This window comes from Mustelus asterias, chromosome 2 (genome assembly GCF_964213995.1).
Source record: "Mustelus asterias chromosome 2, sMusAst1.hap1.1, whole genome shotgun sequence".
Classification (NCBI taxonomy): domain Eukaryota; kingdom Metazoa; phylum Chordata; class Chondrichthyes; order Carcharhiniformes; family Triakidae; genus Mustelus; species Mustelus asterias.
In genome coordinates this window covers 110379301-110404529 of record NC_135802.1, presented here as the reverse complement: position 1 = coordinate 110404529, position 25229 = coordinate 110379301, and the positions used below count along the sequence as shown (strand labels likewise).

Below are 25229 nucleotides of genomic sequence, written 5' to 3'. Positions count from 1 at the left end.
ACCAAATTAGCTACACTTTTTAATTGCATTGTTCATTCCCTCACCTGCAGATTCATGGTTTATTTTTTGACTGTTTAGTTTGATTTAAATGTGGGAATGTAAATACATGAATAATTGAGACCTTTTCCCCAAGCAGAATATGGATGAAAAATGACGGAAAATTTAGATCTAGCTTCTTGCTCTTTAAAATGAGCTTTACTTAAGCAGTTCAATGATGCAGGCATCTCCTCTTTTCTCAACCAAACATTTTTGTACTGAAGTATTAATCTATTAATAGTTAACTGTGTCACTCTAGGCACAGGAGAAGCTGGGACCAGTCGACATGCTTGTAAATTGTGCTGGAATATCCATTGCTGCAAAGTTTGAAGATGTTGATGTTGGCTTCTTTGGAGTGAGTACTTTTTATGACTAAATTTAAATTACATTTGGAGCATCTGCTGCAAATGACATTCTACTGAACTGATTTAGAGCTGCACCATTCCTACTGGGAAGCATCCTTTCTCTTTTTCTCCAAATGCATGGATGCCTACATTGGATACTGGTATAGTTTAAAAGTCTTCTGATTCCTTAGGTGTATGTTTGCTCACGTGTGCAGTGCTGTGAATTATACAGGACATGAAAAGCAAAATAGTTGGAGATTCAAAAAAGGTCACGTTAAAAAACTTGGTGTACTGCTGACTTTTTTTCAGAAGTTATGTTGATGTTCCAATGTGCTGTGCTGTTAGTTCGTAGTATGCAGGTTCACTCCTTTGATTTGTTACGATGCCATTGAAGAACCTTGATGCCAAACTTGCTGCTTGGAATTTCCTGTGACTCTAGTAAGGATAGGAGAGGCCTGGTTATGGGATAATTTTATCTTGGTGGAAGAAGCAGTCTGTGCTCAGGGTAATATATTTAATATTAAAAGTGGGATAACAAAAACTTTCAAGTATTGTATTGCCTTTGAAAATCTAAGACTCATGTGGTGTGTGTGGGTGGAAATATTTAACTAACTATTTTAGTAAAGAGGCTCAATTAGAATGAAAACAATTTTTTGCTATTGTGCATACATTGATATAACACAATTTAATGAAAATTGGGATGCTGCTTCCAGTGATTGTGTGTGGCACTTCACTGCTCTGCATTAGTAATCATAAGTGGTTTCTGACTTTTTTGAAAATCTTGAGACAAAAATAAATAAAAGCATTTTTTACTTTCATCGCTAGTATCAAACTTTTTAAAAAAAACTTATACTTTTCATTGAAGCCTTCGCTTAAGTATGACTTGTTGTTTGTTGCTCACTGTTTGCCTTTATCGAAACTAAATTTGCTGCTGTTTTTCTTGCACTATCCTCCACTTAATCATATGTAATTTCCAGTGTCTTTCTATAGGTGGCTATTCAAACTTCAATTGTATTCGCAAGAAATTAAATTCACTTGATAAGTAAATTTCAGTTTTTGAAGCGCTGCAGTGCAGTGAATTAGAAAATTATTTCTTGGAGCTGGATTCCAATCCAATCCAGATTGATGACTAGAAATCTGTCCTATCTGTCAGAAGGGAAATGAGCTGCTTTTTCTTTTCCTTTCCTGATGTAAATATCTCCTGAAGGATGAAAAAGAACTGCCAATGCCTCCACTGGCTCAGGAGTAACTGCTAAGAAGATTTTTTTGGTCTCCTTTTTAAAGGAGAGCCTGTTTTTTCTTTTGCCTGACCACCCTCCATGGTACAGTTGAGACTGCCATCTCATTTGAGTCCTTTTTTGGATTCTTTATATTTGTTGCTGATCTCAAATATAATGGTGATGTCATGGGTGATTCACATACATGCCAACTTTGATAACCACCAAAGGTTGTTTCAATAACAAAAAGCTGATGCTCCAAAAAGATCATCACTCAGAACTGTAAATACTTAATGGTTAGTTCATACTATCGTCCAGGTATTATTGATGCAGTGCAGCTCTGCATGACACTTTGCAATAGCAGTGGCATTTTATGATGGTACATGAATTATTGAGGTACCACTGATATCCTTTTCCTGCCTCGCCAAGCATAGGGACCCGGAATGCATGCATTTTACCAGACTGAAAGTGACTTAAGACTAGTAGCTCTACAGATTTTCAACTTTTGATGCACATTTTTGAGTCAAGATCCTGTCTGTCACTGTAAAAGATCGGCAAGTCTATTTGTTGGGTAAGTTAAATGTGTTTGGACGGTAAGTGGCTGAGTATTGTTTTGATGAGTGTTATTTATCATTCTCCCAGAGGTTAATGGAGATCAATTATCTGGGTAGCGTATATCCTACAAGGGCAGTCATTCACACCATGAAGGAAAGGAGAATGGGACGGATAGTGTTTGTGTCGTCTCAGGCAGGTCAAGTGGGGTTATTCGGTTACACAGCCTACTCTCCATCCAAATTTGCTCTGCGTGGATTAGCTGAATCTTTGCAAATGGAGGTATGTGCATATGCGTCTTCTATACTTGTGTTTTCTGTCTACAGCTACAAAAATTTAGTATTGGCTGTTTGTTTGATTTTTGTCACAGGTTAATGCTATTGCCAAAAAAATTCTGTTTTAAATAGCAGATATTGGAATATCGTTCCAGCCTTTTCTTAAGCTTTGTTTCTGAATACAGAAAATCTCTAATTTTGGGCTTGCTTTTATCAAAGATTCAAATTAATCCTAGCCACTAATCTCAGTAGAATAGGGAAGGGGCATGTGGGTGTAAAATTGAAAGTTTGGAAAAGGTACTACAGACCCTTCATGTCTACAGCAGCTAGCGAAAGTGATTTTGACCAGGTGATAGAGCAGGAATGTTGCTTCTTTCTTTGAGCTAGGGAATGGTGAGAGTCAAAAAGAAGAAAAAGTAAAACTAAGGCCTTGAATGGAGGAAAACTAAAACCCATCTTGGAGGATATACATGTTAATTTGTTTTCAATGTATAGGTAAGATTCTGTTTACAAATATGCATGTATATTACGTGGTCTTGTGCTCCACTGAAAACAGATCCTGTGGAAATTAGACGTTGTCTGTTTTTCCCTATTATGCTGGTTGCTGGCATTCGTAACAGATGAATGAGACACCATGTTTTCTGAAGGTGTATGTAAAACTATTGAACATTTAAAAAAAAATTCATGTGGGTTTCAAAGCATTTAGGAATTGAATAACTTTCTGAATTTTATTCTCATTCTGTATTCAGAAAACTTAATGCATTTAAGTATAGTTGATTTTCAATTAGCTCATTTTAATTTGTTTAATTTTTCTTAATTTGCATTTAACTTAAACTGCATTAATTCTGGTTAAATTAAATATGCCTGTACAATATTACATTCTCTCATGCATTTATATAATCTCCATATCGAACAATTGTGTGCAAATTTGGAGATGAACTATTGAACACACCTGCAAACACTGCCAACACCCTTGTCACACTCAATCATGCAATTTGCCAGAAACCAGTGGCCCTAATTGTAGGTTGCATGAGAGAAAACAATACCGTTCAGCTTGTGAGCATTCTCTGGGGAGACTTGCACATGTTTTTAAAAAAATACAATGGGATTGTGATCGGTGCAGACTCGATGGGCCGAATGGCCTTTTTCTGTACTGTAGGGTTTCTATGATGAGATTCTATGACAATTAACACAGCGCTACCTGTGGCGAAGTAGTGAATGACAGACTGCTACTTCAGGATTTCTGCTTAAATCAGCACTTGCATTAAATCCTGAAGTTGCGGTAGGATTCACAGGAATGATGATGGCAAATCTGACAGTTCATTTTCAAATCTTGTGCAAATTCCAGGTCATTAATTCTTCTTTCTTTGTCTTGTCACAAGAATTAAGTAGACATCGGGTTAAATTCCGAGTAGGGAATGAGACACAGTTGTTCTTTACACAAACTCACAGCTCAGGATCAGCAGCTTTGATTTCCCTTTTCCCCCTTTCCTAGCTTGGAGGACTGAGCCCAGTTGTAGGCATCAATCCAAAACAAGCTGATGAATAAAAGGATCCATAGTTGATTAACATTAAGGGCCTTATGTTGGGAATGTGAATTTGTAGCTCTTATCAAAATGTTTGCTTTGTTTCTCCTGGCTGTAAATGGTGGGAATGAAAAGAATACAACACAATTCACTAACATAGTATTTCCATAGCTCATTAAAGAGCATGATACTAAGCTTGTCAGATTTGATTGTACTCCATAGATATATCTTATCCAAACTTGTTTACATTTCTAGGTGAAGCCGTACAATATCTACATTACAGTTGCTTATCCTCCTGACACAGACACACCTGGCTTTCAAGAAGAGAATAAAGGCAAGGTAAACGGTAGATTCCTTTTAAAAGATACCGGCAGGATTTTGCGCCCTCACCCGGGGTGTATTTTGTGGTGGCGGATGTGGCTGCCATTGGCTGGCGATAGAATGTTCCGGTGGCGTTGCTTTCAACGGGGTTCCCTACTATGTGCGCCTTCCTTCGCCAGTGGGACCAGAATATCCCACCCACTGTCTTTTTCAAATAAGGTTGGTGGATGAAGTAATGTGCGGGGTGGAGGGAGGAGCAGGCAGCAAGTCTTGGTGCAAATTCCTCTGTCCCTTTTCGATCACTCCTCCATTATAAGTACTTAAGAGAACAGATGACCACTTCCTGAATTCTCCAAATGCAACCCTATAACGAAGCGCACAAGAACAGCTTTGGATTCTTCAATTTTTCTTTTTTGAAAGTAAAAATAAGATATTTACAAATCTTCATGTTTTCCATAGGAGTTTTTAGTAAAATTTCCATAGTATAATATTGAGGAAAATGCAGGTATATAAAGTGTTATTTTTTTTTAAAAAAAGCAAACGTGCAAGATTTTTCAATGCTAAAGCAGGAGGTTGCTTATTTTACACAAATTCCCGACACTGATGCACCATGTAGTATACCAACCTTTTTTTTGAGGGAATATTGGGGCTTCAGTTAAATGTTATTCGTTGTAGAAGTAAATATGACGTTTAAAACAGTGCCCACGTGGAATCTAGCTATTTTGCAAATATTTTGTCCCAACCCAAGTACAAGCTTTGGTAATGCCAACTATTCAGTATTGTGACATTTTCTCACAATGGTGAAGTAATTACAGTATATTTTAAAGGAATTGTTTATTCAACAGAGCCTGTCTTGGGTCCTACCTGTATAAAATGGGTACTTAGAACTGAATGATCTAAATTGACTCTTGAGATTTCCAGTTTATATCCCAATATCCATATATATATTTTTAAAATCCCAATACAGTCCTTTAGTGGTTTTTTTGTTCAGAAAATCGCACTAACATCCTAAACTGAGATCATTGTCAAAGAAATTTGCTGAAAAACAAAGTCTCACCTAAATTTGAAGAGGCAGGAAAATAGTTATATAGTGGTACGATGATAGAAACCAATAAATACCAAATTAGGATATTATCTGGCATGGTAGTTTCCCAAAATAAAATGTACTTGTGCTTCATTTGCCTCCATAACAGCATGCAAATTAAGATTTTTTTTTGTAGCCTTTGGAGACCAAATTGATCTCGGAAACATCAGGACTATGTCAACCAGACCAAGTAGCAAAAATCATTGTAAAAGATGCAGTGGTAAGTATCTATTTAAAAACATCTCAATTTAAGGGGTGTGTACATTTTAACAGTTTCCCCACGTTTTTTTTTATACTTTGCCTTGGGTGCTGAGAGCAGACCAAGTCCCCTCCAGCCAAGTAGGGGAAACAGATCTGCATTTAGGCAATGCTGATTTCAGTGCAATGAGACAGATTGTTCACCTGGGCAAATCTGTTCATGTGTAAAATAGCACAAGATCAGTGGGAGGTGTTCAAAAAAGATGTGATGCCTCCTAAGGGCAAAACAGGCATTGGAGAAACAAGATAAAACAAAAAGAAAAGTGCACGCAATTGTAAATTATAATAAATTCTGGTAAATAGGAGGAATAAAAGACCAGTAAGAGCTGACAAAATATGCTAAGAGCTACCTGAAGGGAGTATATAAAATATCTTTCAAGGAATAGCAACATCACAAAATATTTAAAATTATATTCAGGAAAATAAGGTAGTCCAGAGCAATATTAAATTCAAACTGACGTTAATATTGTGAATGGAAATAGTGGACATATCAAGCAAACTAATATTGGATCAGACATGGACAGACCCAAAATATCAGTAATTAAGAAAATCATGCGACTAAAAAGTGACAGATCTTCAAGACTAGAGTTCAAAAAAGACAATGGGAGTACAATGGGTACACATCATTAAAATGTCATGAACAGGTACGGAAAATAATGAAAAAGACAAATAAATATCCTTGATATCCAGTGGATGAGAATATAAGGGAGTAGAGGTTATGCTAAAGCTACACAAAGCAGTGGAGTATGGGGAGCATACCTGGGGATCACATCTTTGGAAGGATATATTGGCTTTAGAGAGATTAGGCTGTTGATTTGCCAAAATAAACTAGACTCTCGGTTAAATTTTATGCAGAGATTTTATGCATCCAGGATTGTATTCCCTGGAATTTGGGGTTGTTCAATACTTCTGAAGTATTAAGACTGGTTAGTGTAGATAGAAACTAGTTGGTTGGAGAGTGTAGGACGAGGGGACCTAAATTAAAAGTTAGAGCTGGACATTTCGGCAGTGAAATTCAAGAACACTACATACGAAGCATGGTGGAGTTTTAGAACACCGTAGTTGAAAATTGATGCTAGATCAGTTAATTTTAATCTGAAACAAAATGGCCTGAACCACCACATGCTTGTGTCAGTCCCTGTACCTGAATAATATTGTCTGAGGCTTGCATCAGGGCCCATCTATCTGTTTGCTGCTAAGAAGTGATGTAACATGACAGATTAGTGCTGTTATACAATAATTTCTGTCAGTTTGTACTTTATAATGTTTGAAAATACTTGATTTTTCTGTTTGTTGGGAGTTCACATCCTATATGGGCAGGTTCCAGAATAGAATTCAATAAATTTGTGAATTTGTGCTTGCTTTAGAAATAATTTACATGACAACAACTGGACTGTTGTAAAAACCCAAATGGCTTACTTTAGGGAATGAAAACCCTACCTAATCTGGCATATTTAACTCTGGTCTTAACATTATATGGTTGCATTTTAAGGCTGTTTAAAATGGTCTAACATACCACTTTAAACATAGAAATAATTGTTACAGAAGTGGAACTACCACCCCTCTATTAAGAATAAGGGCAATGAATATGGTCTTTCTGGTGTTTTTGAACAAAAAAAAGTTTGATCATGTATGAAAACTCTGGAGAGGAAGGAAGGCTTGAGTGTCTCAGTAATGTGTTGTTTGATGAAACTGTGTCAGCACTGGTAAAATTACTGCAAAAAAAATATTTTCCTGAACAATAGAAAGTGTCCCAAGACAACTTTTAACTGAACTCTCTTATTGCCTTCTCTGTTACCCCTCTATTTACAACCAGGACGTATTCATCCGAATTTTGGATTATTTAAAGATGCCATTTGACAACCAGTGAGATATTTCTAAAATTTGATCTGTATATTACAGAATCATGTTCAAAGTGTTGCAATTGTATTATTTGGTAGTACAAATATTAAAGTTTAATATTTGTGATTGTACTCTTTATGCAAAGTATTAAGTATAATTTTGTTGTAGAAAATATATCTATCACTGAATGTTAAGATTGTAAACATTTTTTCCCCTCTTGCCTCTCCCTTGAACTAGCAAGGAAACTTTAACAGCTCAGTTGGTTCTGATGGTTATATGCTATCATCACTCACCTGTGGTATGTCACCTGTCACCACTATTACAGAGGGCCTTCAGCAGGTATGTACAAATTTGTGAATAGACTAATATTTTCACATCTCTAAAAATTGGTGGTGAGCGTGAGTGTAGTGTTTTACTTTTATTTTCTTACATTTTAAATAGATTTTGAAAATATTGCTAATCAGCTTTTACAATTTTGCTTCAAGGTTGATCATGAGCTAAATCCTGAGCACTTTTCTAAAATCCTGCTGATTTTGTGTGTCTTAATTTAGTTTCTTGCATATCTTTCAGTTGTATACAGAGATGAGGTGTTGTGTGGTCTGTAATGTGTTCCCTAGTAAAGCATTAAAATGTAAGTTGGGTAGCTTGCAGGTTAATTTAAAGCTGGAGCACCAAATGGCTAGCCACCAAATTCCATTTGAGCATTGTGAAATCCCAATTTGTCATCTTATCTGTACTCCACACCACTCTTTCATGACTCCATCACACTTTTGCAATTTCACTGCATGTTGCCTGAATCTCCTCGCTACGATTCAGGTCCGAGATAGAAATAGATTATTCATGCTTATGTTACTTCACTATTTCAACAACGTACTATACAATACTATTTAAAGTAATCTGTATAAAAGAAACTGTCATGAAGTTTTATTTTTCTAATTTTCCTTCATTGAATGAAACATTGCAAAATCAAGTATATCAAACAAAAGCTGTGCACACTTATTTCCTGACTTTCCCCACTTACCCACTTTTATTCTATTAGGATCACTATCAATATTTTGCTGTAATTCCATCAGATTAATTTATGCAACAATGTGAATAGCTTGCATTTGAGAGGAAGAGGGGCTCTAACCATTGTCCCATGACATTCAATGGCATTACCATTGCTGAATCCTCCATTATCAACATCCTGGGTTCACTGTTTACCTGAAACTGAACTGGACTAGCTATATAAATACTGTAGCTACCAGAGCAAGTCAAAGGCTAGGAATACTGTGGCAAGTAACTTACATCCTGACTCCCCAAAGCCTGTCTATACTATCTACAAGGCACAAGTGTAATGAAATACTCTTGACTTGCCTGGGTGAATGCAGCTCCAATAACACTCCAAGAAGCTTGACACCACCCAGGACACAGCAGCCCACTTGATTGCTACCCCTTCCACAAACATTCAATCCCTCCACCACAGACGAACAGTGGCAGCTGTGCGCACCATCTACAAGATGCACTGCAGGAACTCACCAAGGTTCCTTAGGCAGCATCTTCCAAACCCGCAACCACTAGAAGGACAAGAGCAGCAGATACTTGGAAACACCACTGCCTGGAGGTTCCCCTCCAAGTCACTCTCCATCCAGACTTAGAAATATATCGCCGTTCCTTCGTTGTTGCTGAATCAAAATCCTTGAACTCCATCCCTCACAGCACTATGGATGCACCTAACCACAGGGACTGCAACGGTTCAAGGAAACAGCTCGCCACCCTCTCGAGGGCAACTAGGGATGGTCAATAGATGCTGGCCCAGCCAGTGACACCAACATCCCATAAAATGATTTTTAAAAAATTATAGAGCAGTTTTAGCATCGAGTCCCAAATGCTTCAATTTACGAGAAGTTCTTTTTAAGTGTTCCTACAGGAGTGAGGTCCAGGCAGCTTGGGACAAAAGTATGAAGAACCATATTCCTACATGCTTAAAAGCAAGAGCAAAACATAAGAACATAAGAAATAGGAGCAGGAGTAGGCCATCTAGCCCCTCGAGCCTGCCCCGCCATTCAATAAGATCATGGCTGATCTGACGTGGATCAGTACCACTTACCTGCCTGATCCCCATAACCCTTAATTCCCTTACCGATCAGGAATCCATCCATCCGCGCTTTAAACATATTCAGCGAGGTAGCCTCCACCACCTCAGTGGGCAGAGAATTCCAGAGATTCACCACCCTCTGGGAGAAGAAGTTCCTCCTCAACTCTGTCTTAAACCGACCCCCCTTTATTTTGAGGCTGTGTCCTCTAGTTTTAACTTCCTTACTAAGTGGAAAGAATCTCTCCACCTCCACCCTATCCAGCCCCCGCATTATCTTATAAGTCTCCATAAGATCCCCCCTCATCCTTCTAAACTCCAACGAGTACAAACCCAATCTCCTCAGCCTCTCCTCATAATCCAAACCCCTCATCTCCGGTATCAACCTGGTGAACCTTCTCTGCACTCCCTCCAATGCCAATATATCCTTCCTCATATAAGGGGACCAATACTGCACACAGTATTCCAGCTGCGGCCTCACCAATGCCCTGTACAGGTGCATCAAGACATCCCTGCTTTTATATTCTATCCTCTTCGCAATATAGGCCAACATCCCATTTGCCTTCTTGATCACCTGTTGTACCTGCAGACTGGGCTTTTGCGTCTCATGCACAAGGACCCCCAGGTCCCTTTGCACGGTAGCATGTTTTAATTTGTTTCCATTGAGATAGTAATCCCATTTGTTATTATTTCCTCCAAAGTGTATAACCTCGCATTTCTCAACGTTATACTCCATTTGCCATATCCTCGCCCACTCACTCAGCCTGTCCAAATCTCTCTGCAGATCTTTCTCCGTCCTCCACACGATTCACTTTTCCACTTATCTTTGTGTCGTCTGCAAACTTCGTTACCCTACACTCCGTCCCCTCCTCCAGATCATCTATATAAATGGTAAATAGTTGCGGCCCGAGTACCGATCCCTGCGGCACGCCACTAGTTACCTTCCTCCAACCGGAAAAACACCCATTTATTCCGACTCTTTGCTTCCTGTCGGATAGCCGGTCCCCAATCCACTTTAACACACTACCCCCAACTCCGTGTGCCCTAATCTTCTTCAGTAGCCTTTTATGGGGCACCTTATCAAACGCCTTTTGGAAATCCAAAAACACCGCATCCACCGGTTCTCCTCCATCAACCGCCCTAGTCACATCTTCATAAAAATCCAACATGTTCGTCAAGCACGACTTTCCCCTCATGAATCCATGCTGCGTCTGATTGATCGAACCATTTCTATCCAGATGCCCTGCTATCTCCTCTTTAATAATGGATTCCAGCATTTTCCCTACTACAGACGTTAAGCTGACCGGCCTATAGTTACCTGCCTTTTGTCTCCTTCCTTTTTTAAACAGCGGCGTAACATTAGCCTTTTTCCAATCAACCGGCACTACCCCAGAATGCAACGAGTTTTGATAAATAATCACTAACGCATCCACTATTACCTCTGACATTTCTTTCAATACCCTGGGATGCATTCCATCCGGACCCGGGGACTTATCCACCTTCAGTCCCATTAGTCTACCCAGCACTGCCTCTCTGGTAACATTAATGGTATTAAGTATTTCTCCTGCTGCCAACCCTCTATCGTTAATATTTGGCAAACTATTTGTGTCCTCCACCGTGAAGACCGACACAAAAAACTTATTTAAAGACTCAGCCATATCCTCATTTCCCACTATTAACTCCCCCCTCTCGTCCTCCAAGGGTCCAACATTCACTCTAGCCACTCTATTCCTTTTTATATATTTATAAAAACTTTTACTATCATTTTTTATATTAATTGCTAGCCGAGCTTCATAGTCTATCCTTCCTTTCTTTATCGCTTTCTTAGTCTCTCTTTGTTGTTTCTTAAATTTTTCCCAATCACTTGTTTCTCCACTATTTTTGCCCACTCTGTACGCAGCTGTTTTTATTTTAATACTCTCCTTTATTTCCTTCGTTATCCACGGCTGGTTCTCCCTTTTCTTACAATCCTTGTTTTTTGCTGGAATATATTTTTGCTGAGAACTGAAAAGGATCTCCTTAAAAATCCTCCACTGTTCCTCAGCTATCCTACCTGCCAGCCTGCTCTCCCAGTCTACCTTAGCCAATTCATCCCTCATCCTATCATATTTCCCTCTGTTCAAACAGAGGACACTGGTTTGGGACCAAACTTTCTCCTCTTCCATCTGAATCAGAAATTCGACCATATTGTGGTCACTAGACCCAAGAGGGTCCTTCACAATAAGATCCTTAATTCTACCTACCTCGTTACACAATACCAGATCCAAAATAGCTCGTTCCCTCGTCGGTTCCGTAACATGCTGTTCAAGGAAACTATCCCGACAGCATTCTAAGAACTCTTCCTCCATTCCACCCTTACCGACTTGAGTCTGCCAGTCAATGTGCATGTTGAAGTCCCCCATGATTATTGCCGTTCCGTTTTTACCAAAACAAGTAATAGGAATTCTGGAAATCTGAAATTAAAAATAGAAAATTCTGAAAACACTCAGGCCTGATGGTATCTGTGGAGAGAGAAACATTTCAGATTGGTGATCCTTTATTACAAATGCATTTGTCTTGATGTCCCTGTTGATTCCCACATGTGAAAGAGGCAACAGTAGATCAATTCTGTTACTACTGGAACATAACTATAGCAACCAGTGCCATCTAGAATATGAAAGTAGTGCTGAACGTTTGCTCCCATGGCAAATTTTCTTGAGCCCCTCACTTGCTCTTAACATTGATGCAGTCACAAAGGAAAATTGAGGAATACCTAATGCCACTGACTGTTTCATATTTACTTTCTGCAAACTCTCACCTGTTACCCTTGCAAAGGAAAGGTTGCAGTTCCAAGAAATTTTCTCTAGGTTGAGGCATCAGTGAGTGTGTTATTAACCTTGGTGGTGATCAATATATGCTGCTAAGCTGAATTCTGGAGGCAAAGTAACCAGCATTTGGGGCAATAGAAATATTTGTTCCTGAGATACTTCATCTTTTTCATCTACCTCTGGTATGCCATCTGGTCCTTTGAGATTGCTGCACCATTCATATAATCCTGTCTGGTCATAGTTCTCGATTTCACTTTCCTGCTCGATTCCCATATCCCACACTTGCCTTAAAGTCCAAAAATCAGTATAACCCAGTCTTGAATATACCCAATAATTGAGCATCCACAGTGCTCTGGGGTAGATAATGCCAACAATGCTCAATTCTGATTGAAGGAATTTCTTATCGTTTCAGTCCTAAATGATTGACACTTTATCCTGAAGCAGTGCATCATTGTTCCATACTTTCCAGATAGAGAAAACAATCTCAACACGTACCCAGTCAAGCCCTCTCAGAATCTTATATTTTCCAATTCGATCACTCCAGAAAATACATTCCAGAAAGAATGTATTCTTCATCGGAAAACCTCTAAATCCGGAAATCATTCTTGTGAACTTTTGCTGTGTTGCCATCAAGGGATGTGTATCCTTCCTTATATAAGGAGACCAAAACTCCACGCAGTGCTCCAGGTGTGATCTCAAGATCTTCCTTACTCTTACTCCACTCCCGTTGCAATTTGCTTTTTTGATTGCTCTCTGCATGCTGACTGTTCCTTGTCTGAGAACAATCTAATCTTTCTGAACACCAACATTTAAAAATTTCTCATCATTTAAGAAATATTCTGATTTTTCTGTTCCTAGCAAAGCAAATTGCCCTATTTCCCCACATTATAATCCACTTGCCACCTTATTGCCTAATCACTTAACCTGTTTATGTCCCTTGTAATTATTTAAAATGTCTTCCTCACTGACCCACCTAGCTTTGTGTCATTGGCAAATCTGAATATATTGCTCTTGATCCCTTTCATCCTAAATCATTCATAAATAGCTGAACTCCAGCATTGATCCTTGTGACACTCCACTGATTACAGCTGTCAACTAGAAGATGCTCAGTTTAAGCCTGTTCTCTGCTTTTTGTCTTTAAGCTCAATCCTCTATCCATGCTAATGTATTATTCCCAATGGGCCAAGGCTAATTTTTTACCAACCCATGAACCGTTATCTTGTGTAATTGCACCTAGAAATTCAAATATCCCCCATTCACTGGTTCCCTTTTATCTACTCTGCTAGTTGCATTCCCAAAAATCTCTGGTAGATTTGACAAATGCACTTTGCCTTTCATAAAAACCATGTTAATCCTGCCTAATCATATGATTTTCCAAAATTTTCTGTTAATACTAACTTATGAGTAGATTCCAGCATTTTCTCAATGACTCAGGCTAACTAACCTATAGTTCCTTGTATTCTCTTTCCATCTTTTCCACAGCAGCAGTATCACACTTTCTGCTGATATTTGTGTAAAATCCAGGAAATTTTGGACGATTGCAACTAAAGCATCCACTGTCTCTGCAGTCAACTCTCTTAGAACCAGGCTGTCCTGTCAGTGATTTTTGTCTGCTTTAGTCCCATTAACATCCCTAATTTTTGTTTCTCTACTGATATGAATCACTTTACTCATTCAACCATCAGCCCGTTTGTTCCTACTGGCCTGCTTTGAGTGGTTTACTATGAAAATATAAAAATACTTAACATCATTCCCATTTCCTTATTCTCCATTATAAGTCATCCTGTCTCAGCCTCTAAGGAACCAGTGTTTACTTTTAATACTGTCTTCCTGTTTATATACACTACTTGTCAAAGCTCTTGCATTCTGTCTGTTTCTTGTTAGTTTTTGATAAAGGCGTTCAAAATTATGATGATTCTGGATGGGGTAGATAGGAACTGTTTCTGTTGGTGCAAGCGACAACAATGCAAGGAAAATAATTTTCACAGCAAGTGGTTGGGATAAGGAATGCACTGCCAGAGAATGTGTTGGAGTCCTTATCCTTCGTTGATTCCAAGTCATTTTGTTCTAGGAAACTCTCAAACGCACTTACAGCCCAGTTGATTCCAAATTCATGTGAAACAAATTGTGTTCTGACTTGTCAGAGATTACTTTGGTTCTTTTGTTTTCTGTACCTGGGAGCTGGTGGGGCAACAGATTCCTGCAATTAGGGAGACTTCATAACCTTTGTTTTGAAACCCAAGTAACCGTTTGCTCCATAATTCAAAACTTGAGGGAACCATGGATCAGATTTTAGTAGCAGGGAACAGAACTCCCTCAGCCATGTCTAAATACCTGCTCAATGCTTTGGTCATGGCTTTGAACATAAGAACTAGGAGCAGGAGTAGGCCATCTGGCTCCACGAGGCTGCTCAGCCATTAAGTAATCATGTCTGATCTTTTTGTGGACTCGGCTCCACTTACCCGCCCGCTCACCATAACCTTTAATTCCTTTACTGTTCAAAAATTTATCTATCCTTGCCTTAAAAACATTCAATGAGGTAGCCTCAACTGCTTCACTGGGCAGGGAATTCCACAGATTCACAATCCTTATGGTGAAGAAGTTCCTCCTCAACTCAGTCCTAAATCTGCTCCCCCTTATTTTGAGGCCATGCCCCCGAGTTCTAGTTTCACCTGCCAGTGGAAACAACTTCCCTGCTTCTATCTTGTCTATTCCCTTCATAATTTTAAATGTTTCTATAAGATCCCCCTCCTCATTCTTCTGAATTCCAATGAGTATAGCTCCATTGTCTACTCGGTCTCTCCTCCTAAACCAACCCTCTCAACTCCGGAATCAACCTAGTGAATCTCCTCTGTACCCCCTCCAGTGCCAGTATATCCTTTATCAAGTAAGGAAACCAAAACTGTACACAGTACTCCAGGTGTGGCCTCACCAGCACTTTATGCAGCTGCAACATAACCTCGCTGTTTTTAGGATCAGGAATGCACTGCCAGAGAATGTGTTGGAGGCCTTATCCTTCGTTGATTCCAAGTCATTTTGTTCCAGGAAACTGTCTCAAACGCACTTCGAGCCCAGTTGATTCCAAATTCATGTGGAACAAATTGTGTTCTGACTTGTCAGAGATTACTTTGGTTCTTTGTTTTCTGTATCTGGGAGCTGGTGGGGCAACAGATTCATCCCTTTAGCAATGAAGGACAAAATTCCATTTGCCGCCTTAATTACCTGCAAACCAACCTTTTGTGATTCATGCACAAGGACACCCAGGTCCCTCTGCACAGCGGTATGCTGCAATTTTTTACCATTTAAATAATAGTCCATTTTGTTGTTGTTCCTACCAAAATGGATGACTTCACATTTACCAACATTGCACTCCATCTGCCAGACCCTTGTCCACTCACTTAGACTATCTATATCCCTTTGCAGACTTTCAGCGTCCTCTGCACACTTTGCTCTGCCACTCATCTTCGTGTCATCTGTGGATTTTGACACAAAACATTTGGTCCCCAACTCCAAATCATCTATGTAAATTGTAAACGGTTGCGGTCCCAACACTGATCCCTGAGGCACATCACTAGTCACTGATCGCCAACCAGAAAAACACCCATTTACCCCCCTCTTTGCTTTCTGTTAGTTAACCAATCCTCTATCCATGCTAATACATTACCCGTAACACCATGCACCTTTATCTTATGCAGCAGCCTTTGGTGCAGCACCTTGTCAAATGCTTTCTGGAAATCCAAATACACCACATCCACAGGTTCCCTATTGTCCACTGCGCACGTAATGTTCTCAAAGAATTCCATCAAATTAGTCAAACATGACCTGCCCTTAATGAACCCATGCTGCCTCTTCCCAATGAGACAATTTATATCCAGATGTCTCGCTATTTCTTCCTTGGTACATTTGAGCATTTTCCTGACTACAGAAGTTAAGCTAACCGGCCTATAGTTACCTGTCTTTTGTCTACCTCCTTTTTTAAACAGTGGCGTCACATTTGCTGTTTTCCAATCTGCGGGAACCACCCCAGAGTCCAGCGAATTTTGGTAAATTGCCACTGGTACATTTGCTATTTCTCCTGCCATCTCTTTTGGTACCCTGGGATGCATTTCATCAGGGCCAGGAGACTTGTCTACCTTTAGTCCCATTAGCTTGCCCAACACTAGTTTCTAGGTCCTCACCTACTATAGCTGCCGTGTCGTCAATTTTTGGCATGTTATTTGTGTCTTCCACTGTGAAGACCGACACAAAATACCTGTTCAATGCCACAGCCATTTTCTCATTTCCAGTTATTACATCCCCCTTCTCATCACCTATATATTTGAAGAAACTTTTGCTATTTGTTTTTATATTCTGAGTTAGTTTACTCTCATAATCCATCTTTTCTTCATAGGTTTTTTCGTGATTTTTTTGTTGGCCTTTAAAGATTTCCCAATCCTCTAGTTTCCCCATTAATCTTTGCCACTTTGTGTGCATTTTTTTTCAATTTGATAACCACCTTTATTTCCTTAGATATCCGTGGCTGATTATCTCTTTTTCTACAGTCCTTCCTTATCACTGGTATATACTTTTGCTGAGCACCGAAAAATTGCTTTGAAAGTCCTCCACTGTTCCTCAATTGTCCCATCATAAAATTTTTGTTCCCAGTCCAGCTTAGCCAATTCCTCCCTCATCCCATTGTAGTCTCCTTTGTTTAAGATTTGGATTCATTTTGTTTTAGTATGACTGAGTTTGAGGATCTACTTTGACAACTTCACTTTGGATAACAAAAGTATTAATTGATATTCCTATTCGCTACGTAGTTGAGCATGAATGGGATGGTGGGTGGTCTGCTACAATTGTTCTTGGTGCCCTTGGATTGGTAAAGGGAAAATAAGATGGGTCCCTACTTAGGATTACTATCCACCAATCCTTTCTTTAAGTGTACATTGTACGAGGGCAGGGTTGAATTCTGCAATGATGGTTAAATAGCGTTTCGTATTCTCTGTCAAGGCTCACCGTATGAATGAGACCCATGCAGGAAGGTATTAGAAGTTAATCTGAGGAACTTTATTTTGACAGGAAAAAAATACAAAGGGAAGGAACTCTATTGAGTTGCATTTGATTTATTAGGCTATTGTTAAAATCTAGACCGAGCTTGGAACACTTCTCATACAAATTATTGTTGTTTAGGTCTATCAACAGTTTGGGAGATCTATCCCAGCTGCAGGTAGGTGTCTCGTGTTTGAGCTTCTTCCACCATGAGTTATTGGATTCGGTATTAACTTTGGTAAGAAAGATGGGAGTACCTGGCACAACAACATTATACAGCAGAGGGAGGCAGTGGTGTAGTGGTCAAGTTACGGACCAGTAATCCAGAGGTCCAGACTAATGCAGGTTCAGATACCACCATGGCAGTTGGTGGAATTCAAATTCAATTGACATATCTGGAATTAAAAGACTGGTCTCAGTAATGTGTCCTATATATCCACCTGACTTACTAATGCTATCCTTACCTGGTCTGGCAGGCCCACAACAATGAAGTTGACTCTCAAATGCCCTCTGAAATGGCCATTCGGTTGTATCAAACCACTACAAAGTCAAAAAGGAATTAAACTGGGTGAATCACCTGACAACCTAAGCACTGGAAGCAGCAAACCCGGCACTGGAAACAGCAAACCCAACCCTGTTCACCCTGCAAAGTTGTCCTTAGTGACATCTAGGGGCTTGTGCCTAAATTGGAAAGCTGTCCCACAGACTAGTCAAGCAATATGCTCACCAAATCATACACTCTGACGAATGTCCCAAACACCACCATCACCATTTGTGATATGTCCTGTCCTACATGATGATCAGACCCACAGAGGTGATGGCACAGCACTATACGAATAGCAAATCCTCAACATTGACTCCAGACCCTGTAAGGTCTCCTGGTCAGGTCAAATATGACCAGGAAAACCTCCTCCTAATTACCATCTAACTTGACCCCCTGTCCCCCACCCACCCACCCACCTCAGCTAATGAGATACTTCCATTTTGAACTTGGAGGGAGCACTTAGGACAGCTAAGGCACAGAATGTACTTTGGTGGGGGACTTCAATGCCTATCGTTAAGACTAGTTCGGTGGTGCCACTACTGACTGAGCTGGACGTTGTTGTGAGACTGGGTCTTCAGCTTGTGGTGAGGGAACCAACAAGAAGGAAAAACCCTTTGGCACCATCCACGCCAAACTACCTGTTGCAGATACATCTCTCCATGGCCGTATTGATAGGACTGACCACTGCACAGTCCTTGTGGAGAAAAAGTCCTGTCTTCACAATGAGGGTACCTTTGTGTTGCCTGGCTCTACCACTGTGCTTCAAACAGATCTAACAACTCAAAACTGGGCATCCATGAGGCACTGTGGACCACCTGCAGCAGCAGACTTGTATTCAACCACAATATGTAACCTCATGGCCTGGCATATTCCCCATCGTACCATTACCATCAATCCAATGGATCAATCCTGGTTCAATGAAAAGTCATGATGTGGAGATGCCGTATGTCTGTGTCGATATGCGCGATCTTCTTGGAGATCCTCTCCACTTGGAGCCGGCAGTTTGCGATGTCGATGGTAGTCATGATGTGGAGATGCCGTATGTCTGTGTCGATATGAAAAGTGCACAGTCATGCCAGGAGCCGCACCAGGCATACCTAAAAATGAGATGTCAACCTGGTGAAGTTTCTACATGGGACTACTTGCATACCAAATAGCTAAAGTGACATTGAACAGAACTAAGCTATTCCACAACCAATGATTAGATCCATGCTCTGCGGTTCTGCCACATCCTGTTGTGAATGGTGGTGGATAACTAAACTGAAGGAAGAGGCTCCACAGGTTATGGTGGAACTCAGCACATGGAGCAAAAGATGAAGCTGAAGCATTTGCTGCCATCTTCAGTCAGAAGTACAGAGTGGATGGTCCATTGCGGCCTTGTCCTGAGGTCCCAGCATTGCAGTCTTCAGCCAATTTGATTCACACTCGAGTGGTACCAAGAAATGGCTGAAAGCACTGGATACTGCAAAAGCTATGGGTTCTGACCTCATTGCTGCTGCAATACTGAAGACTGGTGCTCCAGAGCTAGGGATGACCTTAGCCAAGATGTTCAGAACAGCTACTGCTAAGGTATGTCCTATCTAGAAAAATCAGGACAAATCTAACCTGGCCAATTATCACCCCATCAGTCTACTGTCATCTGCAAAGTGATAGTAGGTGTTGTTGCCTGTCCAGCAAGTGGCACATACGTAACAACCTGCTCACTTCCTTAGTTTGGGTTTGCCAGAGCCATTCAGCTCATGATCACCATACAGCCTTGGTTCTCACATGGGTAAAACAGCTGAACTCAATGAGGTGAGAGTGACTTCACTTAGCAGCAAGGCAACATTTGACTGAATGTAGCATCAAGGATTCTTAGCAAAACTAGTCAATGGGAATGTGAGAAATGGTTGGAGTCATACTTGACACAAAGGAAGATGATTGTGGTTGTAGGAGGTCAATCATCTCATCACTGGGCATCACTGCGGGAGTTCCTCAGGATAATGCCCAGCCATCTCCAGCTGCTTCATCAATGATTTTCCCTCCATTAGGTCAGATGTGAGGGTGTTTGCTGATTCCATAATGTTCAATACCATTCATGACTCCTTGAAAAGAGAAACATAAACAAAATTTAGACAACATTCCGTCTTGGGGCTGATAAGTGGCAAATAACATTTTGCACCACACAAGTATCAAGCAGTGACCATCTCCAACGAGAGAGAATCTAACCATCTCCCCTTGACATTCAGGGGCATTACCATCACTGTATCCCCCACTATCCTCTGAGGGTTACAAATTGATTAGAAACTTCACTGGCTAGAAGAACAGTCCAGCGGTGTGTGATGGAGTACCCACCACTTGCCAGGATAATAGTAGCTCCAAAAACACTTGAAGCTCAATACCATCCAGAACCAAGCAGCCTGCCCAATTGACACCTCATCCACTACCACCAGGACAACATGGTGGCACAGTGCTTGGCACTGTTGCCTCACAGCGCCAGGGACCTGGGTTCAATTCCTGGCTTGGGTCACTGTCTGTGTGAAGTAGGCACGTTCTTCCTGTGTCTGCGTGGATTTCCACTAGGTGCTCCGGTTTCCTCCCATAGTCTGAAAGATGTGCTGGTTAGGTGCTATATTGACCATGCTAAATTCTGCCAGAGTGTGGCAACTAGGGGATTTTCACAGGAACTCCGCTGCAGTGTTAATGTAAGCCTACTTGTGAAACTAAGAAATAAATTTAAACTTTCACTCTCTCCACCACCGCACTATGGCAGCAGTATGTATCTAGAAGATACACTGCAGCAACTTGCCATGGCCTCGTCAGCTGCATCTTACAGACCCACAACCTCTTCTACTCGAAGGACAAAGACAGCAGATGCATAGGAACATCACCATCTGCAAATTTCCCTCTAAGTCACACACCATCTTGACTTGGAACTATATTGCTGTTCCTTCTGTGCTTTTGGGCCAAGATCCTGGAACTCCCTCCATAACAGCACTGTGGTATACCTACAGCACAGCATAGCACTTCAAGAAGGCAGTTCACCACTACTGTCTCAAGGGCAGTTGGGGATGGGTCTAGCCAGCAATGCCCACACCCTTAAACAAATTTTTAAAAAGCATTCACATTTGTATCCTCTGCTTACTATGTTCCTAACCTGTCATACCTTTGTCTCTAGCGATTATTTTACTGCTTATTGTAATCTGCTTTATTCTGAGAGAAAGATGGCAGCAGGTTTGGAAGCCATTTTAAAGTGGCACAGAGACTGTAAAGGTAGTTATAAATCCAAACATTTTAAAGGGACTTGAGACAACCATAAACAGAAGTAGAAAACAATTTGCCACAGTTTCAAAGGTGATGCATATTGCACTGCTTTGTTATTGTGGACATGATGTGGAGATGCCGGCGTTGGACTGGGATAAATACAGCAAGGAGTCTAACAACACCAGGTTAAAGTCCAACAGGCTTATTTGGTAGCAAATGCCATTAGGTTTCGGAGCACTGCTCCTTCGTCAGATGGAGTGGAAATGTGCTCTCAAACAGGGCACAGACACAAAAATCAAGTTACAGAATACTGATTCGAATGCGAATCCGTACAGCCAGCCAGATCTTAAAGATACAGACAATGTGGGTGGAGGGAGCATGAAGCACAGGTTAAAGAGATGTGTATTGTCTCCAGACATCATCCAGACACACGGAACAGCCATGGGGACCAAATTCGCACCTCAATATGCCAACATCTTCATGCACAGGTTCGAACAAGACTTCTTCACCGCACAGGACCTTCAACCGATGCTATACGCTAGATACATCGATGATATTTTCTTCCTTTGGAGTCATGGTGAGCGATCACTGAAACAACTATATGATGACATCAACAAGTTCCATCCCACCATCAGACTCGCCATGGACTACTCTCTGGAATCGGTTGCATTCTTGGACACACGCATCTCCATTAAGGACGGTCACCTCAGCACCTCACTGTGCCACAAGCCCACGGATAACCTCACGATGCTCCCCTTCTCCAGCTTCCACTCTAAACACGTTAAAGAAGCCCTCCGAATACACAGGATCTGCTTGGATGAGGGGGATCGCAACAGACACCTCCAGACGCTGAAAGATACCCTCATAAGAACAGGATATGGCGCTCGACTCATCGATCAACAGTTCCGACTCGCCACAGCGAAAAACTGCACCGACCTCCTCAGAAGACAAACACGGGACACGGTGGACAGAGTACCCTTTGTCGTCCAGTACTTCCCCGGAGCAGAGAAGCTACGGCATCTCCTCCGGAGCCTTCAACATGTCATTGATGAAGACGAACATCTCGCCAAGGCCATCCCCACACCCCCACTTCTTGCCTTCCAACAACCGCTCAACCTCAAACAGACCATTGTCTGCAGCAAACTACCCAGCCTTCAGGAGAACAGTGACCACGACACCACATAACCCTGCCACAGCACCTCTGCAAGACGTGCCGGATCATCGACATGGATGCCATCATCTCACATGAAAACACCATCCACCAGGTACACGGTACCTACTCTTGCAACTCGGCCAACGTTGTCTACCTGATACGCTGCAGGAAAGGATGTCCCGAGACATGGTACATTGGGGAAACCATGCAGATGCTACGACAACGGATGAATGAACACCGCTCGACAATCACCAGGCAAGACTGTTCTCTTCCTGTGGGGGCGCACTTCAGCAGTCACGGGCATTCAGCCTTGGATCTTCAGGTAAGCGTTCTCCAAGGCGGCCGTCATGACACACGACAGCGCTGAGCAGAAACTGATAGCCAAGTTCCGCACACATGAGGACGGCCTAAACCAGGATGTTGGATTTATGTCGCATTATCAGTAACCCCCCCACAGCTCGCCTCCTGGACTTGCAGGCTGTCCTGTCTGGAGACAATACACATCTCTTTAACCTGTGCTTAATGCTCCCTCCACCCACATTGTCTGTATCTTTAAGATCTGGCTGGCTGTAGGGATTCGCATTCTAATCAGTATTCTGTAACTTGATTTTGTGTCTCTCTGCCCTGTTTGAGAGCACATTTCCACTCCATCTGACGCAGGAGCAGCGCTCCGAAAGCTAATGGCATTTGCTACCAAATAAACCTGTTGGACTTTAACCTGGTGTTGTTAGACTCCTTGTTGTTATTGTGGAGACAGTGAATGAGGCAGTGTGACTACACTCAGTCAGTTGTCTCTGCCGAAGCATATGACGACCTGGAAGAGCCACCAGGCGCAGATTCGACATATTTTAACTTGGTGCCTGAGCTGCTGCAAAATCCAAATGTGCACAATGCCAGTGTTCCATAAATTGCAAATATCATCTTTTGCTATATTTATACCTCTATTACCATTGATAGCACTGGTCTGGATTTCACCTTTCCTGCATTAGAAGGAAATTTCCTGGACAAAGTTAGATATTCCAAACCATTGTTTTCTCAATGCAATATATATCATTAATGTAGGCATTTTTCCAGTGGCTCTCTAATCCCCACCCCCAGTGATCATGAAGTGTATGTATCTTGAACCCAATTGAATACTCCTTCCAACTCCAGCTATTTCCCCAGTGCTAGGGGTATGCGAGTTGGCTCCTGACTGTTGATGTCCATCTCTTGGAATGGAGGTACCATGTGATCCAAGTATAGCACAAGGACAGATGAAATCGTCCATATGGTTCATTAAACCTGCTCTGGCAAACAGTAAGATTGTGGCTAAACTTCTACATCAGGTCCACCTTCCTGTCTCATCCCCATATCTTTTAAAATCTATCAATTTCAATGAATATTTTCAAAACTGAACATTCGCTGTGGCATTGTCCTACTTAATCACCAATTTCAATCTAATTCCAGTTAATCTGTATGCGGGCTAACTTCTTGGTAATGTGCCACTTTTACACTTTTTCCTCTCCAGTTTGAATTGTTTTTTAAATGTTTGGATTAAGAATCTTCCTGGAAAGTGAAAGCTTTTCAAATAATACATACGTAATGCTGCAGATCATTCGGGGTAATACTGCAGCCAATATTACTTTTGAGGGGAAGACATCGACCTCTTCACCTATTGCCATGCAACATTTTAACGAACCATCTTTCTTCGAGCATTGACTTAATGATGGATGTATTTTTTTTCTAGATTGTTACCATGGGCCTTTTCCGCACAATTGCTCTGTTTTACTTGGGAAGCTTCGACAGCATTGTACGCCGCTGTATGATGCAGCAAGGAAAATGTATAGGCTTGGAAAAGAAGGATTAACCTCAGCTTGACTTTGGAGACTGAGGATCAGACTTTGAAAGATGAATGTTTGAAGAATATGTTTTGGTGAATAATTACTTTACTCCTTGACCCTGTGGTATCAGGTCATCTTTTGGGTTGGAATGGGGGCGGCCAACTGGTGACAGAAAGAGAAGACTACAAAATGGGAGTTGATGGTATATTAGCAGTAAGACGCGGATGCCTTGAATGGAAATTGCAATGGAATTTGTAACCAGCATTGATTGGCAGGAGTGCATGTGAAAGGCCTCAAATCATAAAAGCATCTATTTTTTTTAAATGTATTGTGCTGACACTATTTTTGTAATTGGTCGACTTTTCCCCCCTCTAACACCAAAATTAAATTAGAGAATTCTGCTTAATTTTGTTTATGTCCACCTGTTTGCTTTTGGTGTTTCATCACAATGGGCAAAGGAAATGTTATTTTAACCTGTTTTTGAGTCTTGTAACTTGTTTATCTAGCTTTGATTGGCTGTGCCATCATTTAAAATTGAGTCCTTGTGTGTGTTTTAAAGCCCTAAGGGGTATGTGCTTGTGTAACAGAGGTTGACCAAATGTTGTGTAGGATAGTTGCTAACCATTCAAGTGTGACCCCAATATTGTATTTGCTGAATACATTCATCAAAACGCATTTTTTAAAGTCTTCACTAGGTTCATGATCCTTTATCACTAGCTGGGAAACGTTTCAATGTCAATTCATTCAAGTTTGCAGTAAAATTCTGAGAGTAATTCTTTAAATTGAGGTACGTAAACCATTGAATAAAATACTTTATATTGCAGTTACTGTTTCTCTGAAGTAGCTAAACTGTACCATGATGCATCATTGAATAATCTTTTAGACTTATTTGCATTTACGTATTGACCAATGATTTCTGCAATTTCATAATCTAATAATCCCACTTTGCAGTCTTTTTCTGTATAAATCTATAATCTGTTTCTGGAGAAGTCTTGTTAATCCACAAAAAACTGATTGTAAAAATAGGTAATGTTGTAATTTATGCATTGAAAGAACTTGCATTTACAAAGCACATCTCTCAACCTCTGGACATCCCAAAGCCCTT

General features: G+C 40.8%; 1 protein-coding gene across 1 annotated transcript in view; it reads left to right on the top strand.

The window, feature by feature from the left end:
• kdsr (3-ketodihydrosphingosine reductase) overlaps positions 1-25011 on the top strand; it is a 40893-nt gene extending 15882 nt beyond the window's left edge. Inside the window, exons 5-10 of the mRNA XM_078240264.1 lie at positions 296-391; positions 2240-2431; positions 4206-4289; positions 5492-5575; positions 7693-7794; positions 24031-25011. Of these exons, the coding sequence (XP_078096390.1) occupies positions 296-391; positions 2240-2431; positions 4206-4289; positions 5492-5575; positions 7693-7794; positions 24031-24150 (678 nt within the window). The 3' untranslated portion in view covers positions 24151-25011. The remainder of the gene's footprint in view (positions 1-295; positions 392-2239; positions 2432-4205; positions 4290-5491; positions 5576-7692; positions 7795-24030) is intronic.
• The last annotated feature ends 218 nt before the right edge of the window (positions 25012-25229 follow it).